The 2774-nt window shown below is 43.0% G+C and overlaps 1 protein-coding gene across 3 annotated transcripts in view; it reads right to left on the bottom strand.

Annotated features, from left to right (window-relative positions):
* Nucleotides 1-2774, bottom strand: part of znf276 (zinc finger protein 276) — a 9817-nt gene that overhangs the window by 3029 nt on the left and 4014 nt on the right. For all 3 annotated transcript variants that reach the window (XM_035665125.1, XM_035665127.1, XM_035665126.1), the window contains exons 6-10: nt 1892-1973; nt 1636-1719; nt 1422-1541; nt 1234-1309; nt 469-586 (exon numbers count right to left, since the gene is read on the bottom strand). In XM_035665125.1, the coding sequence (XP_035521018.1) occupies nt 469-586; nt 1234-1309; nt 1422-1541; nt 1636-1719; nt 1892-1973 (480 nt within the window). The remainder of the gene's footprint in view (nt 1-468; nt 587-1233; nt 1310-1421; nt 1542-1635; nt 1720-1891; nt 1974-2774) is intronic.

Raw genomic sequence — 2774 nt, 5'->3', positions numbered from 1 at the left:
ACAAATAGTCTGGAAGTCAGTCCTCAAACGGCTCAAAACTCTACAACTCTTTGAATTAGCACAAACCTAAAACTATATTTCTGGGGCGCCCAATTAAACACCACCTAATAGACTCGAATAACATTCCATTATTTACCCAGATTAAACAGGAGTTTGGTCTCCCAGACACTGATTTCTTTAGGTATCTACACATTAGACAAATTCTTTAAAAATGAGCAATTTAAAGAAATCAATATTAGCAATACTTTCTGGTCACGCAACAAACTTAAGGGATGTAGTGAGACTTATATATATTTTTATATAGTTTTCAATTCTGTTTTCAATTCTGTTTTCAAAACACAAATCCCCCAAGAGCCATTGCAGCAACCCAAAGAGAGCCAGACTCACCTGAACGTTTTGTGATGCAGGCCTCAGATGGTAAGAACAGCACATGTAAAACACCGTCTATAAAATCTTTGTGGGCCTCACCTGTGTGGATGAGCTTGACGTGTCGCTGCAGGTAGCGGTCGATCATGAAAACCTTGTTGCAGCCAGGGTGAGGGCAGGGCCGCTCTCTCACCTCCTCATGATGCTCCTTGATGTGCTTCTAAAAACCCACCCGATGAGAAAATACATACAGTCAAAGGCAGAGCATGCTGAAACTGTCTGACTGTTCATTGTTACTGACTCATTCAGTCGTGTATAATTCCAAATGGGAGCAATGTACAATAACGAAGCAATCAGACCACTTTTTCACGAGTCTCACATAACCACAGTAGGTTTCAGAAAGAGACATGAGAAAAATCTGTCTGAACCCACTCTCATTCTGGTAAAACTAATACACTTCATTTTCTATGCACCATATGAGATATTCTTTTACTGTAAAATATGACGGTAAATTAGCTTGCTGTAGGATGGACACCCAATAGAGCGCTGCAGGGATTGTTTTTGTAGTCCAACCTGGAAGTTAGCAAACACCTTTTTTAAGAAACAAAAACAACAAAAGCTACAAAATTTACATTTATGACTTATTTTATCTTGCAGAACAAAACATCAAAACCACAGACCTCATTTCAGGCATCTAACCAAACATCCATTGACTTCAAGGAGAGGGAACCAGAAGTACTAAAATGCTAACTCATTTACGGGTTTTGGGACTCATTCCTGCAGCACTTTACTATACTACTAGTACTGAATCATTTCCAATAGTTTACCACTTTAACAGTGAAACATTGTTGTTCTGTGAATTCTGACCTTCAGACCATCAGGAGCTCTATAGACGGCCGTACAGCCCTGATACGGACACTTGTAGATGTTGGGCAGCTCCTCTCTGAAAATAAAACAGTAGTTAATGCACATGTATTGGTAAAAGATGAACTAAACCCATCTTCTAATACTGAATGAAGTTGTGTGTTGAAGGAAATGTAGGACTGGAGCTGTACCCTTTAGGTTTGAACTTGTTCTTCCAGCCGGGTTTGGGTCCGGGTTTCTTTTTGATTTTGGGCTCCTCTGTCGGCTTCGGGCTTCGTCTTCTCTTGCTGGGGGCGGTCACCCTGCGACCTCTGGGAAGGGGACAGAATTAAACACAGTAGCTGGTTTCTGTCAGCAGTCACTCAGTTTTAGAAGGTACAACAACTGTTGCTGATCTCGTCTCACCTCTTGTCAGAATACGGCTCAAACAGCTCGTCGTCCAATAACCCTCCTTTCCTCCCCTCCTCAAAGTCATCCTCGGAGATAACCCTGCGTGCACACACAGTTACAGTTCCTGTAGATGTTATGGCCTTTTATCTATCTCAATCTCATCACTTTAAAGGTTGAAAATAACCCACAAAGGCTAGGGGGATTGAGGGCCCCCCCCACGCACAAATTGGTGGTTGTAGGAAAAGGGGAAAGACAAACAGCTGTGACTGACCTGTCAGACAGATCACTGTCAGCAGCCCTGTCCTCCAGTTGGGCCGGAACAGGAGACAGCGCCTCCTCCTGACCTGTAAAATCTAACGGAGGGGAAACCACAACCGTGTGTGAGTCAATGACTCAGATACGCCAAACGGTTAGGAGGATGCATAGTTCTTAACATCTGTGTCAGCCTCTGCAGTAGAGGAACAGGGTATTGTTATATCTGTGCTACAGTTTGTAGGCACGAACCTTTGATATGATGCAACTGACTTTCCATGAATGAACCAGTGCTGGTGTGCATAAATCGTTAAACAAATGGTCTTTAGAATGGTAGGAATTTCTCCAGTCAGTGTCCTTGACCAAGACACTGGCTTAGATCTGGAGTTGGTCCCCAGGTGCTGCACAGTGGCCACTGTTCCTAGTACTTAGGATGGATTAAATTCAATGGACTAATTTCACTATAAGTTGCACTGTGCATGTTTGTACATGTGACAATAGTAAAGTCAGAGATCTACTAATTCTTAGACCTACAGAAGGAGCAAACTGTTTTAAAGGAGGGAGGACTGTATTGGGAGCACTGGTGTGACTGTGTGGCAACGGCAAATGGTTTACATGGCCAAGGATGGAGGGCCCCTTAGCACAATTTTGCTTAGGACCCCAGACAGGTCAGGACTTGGCTCTGAGTAAAGTTGATTCTATTCTATTCAATGTGGTGCTTTCGTTTTCTCCTGCCATTTTTAGATGTGAAGCCTCTCTGTGTAGGTGGAGGTGAAACTCACCGACTTACAGTTAGTAAGTTCTATTCAGTCTTTACCACACACAGATTTACTTGGGCAGGCCGCCCAATATATTAAAGGTCCAGTTTGTAGAATTTAGTGACGCTAGCGCTGTAGTTGCAG

The sequence above is a fragment of the Morone saxatilis genome, unplaced genomic scaffold, assembly GCF_004916995.1.
Source record: "Morone saxatilis isolate NCDOM2014 unplaced genomic scaffold, NCSU_SB_2.0 Contig2, whole genome shotgun sequence".
NCBI classification, from domain to species: domain Eukaryota; kingdom Metazoa; phylum Chordata; class Actinopteri; family Moronidae; genus Morone; species Morone saxatilis.
Note: the sequence above shows the minus strand (reverse complement) of the source record. Positions and strands in the feature narration are given on the sequence as shown.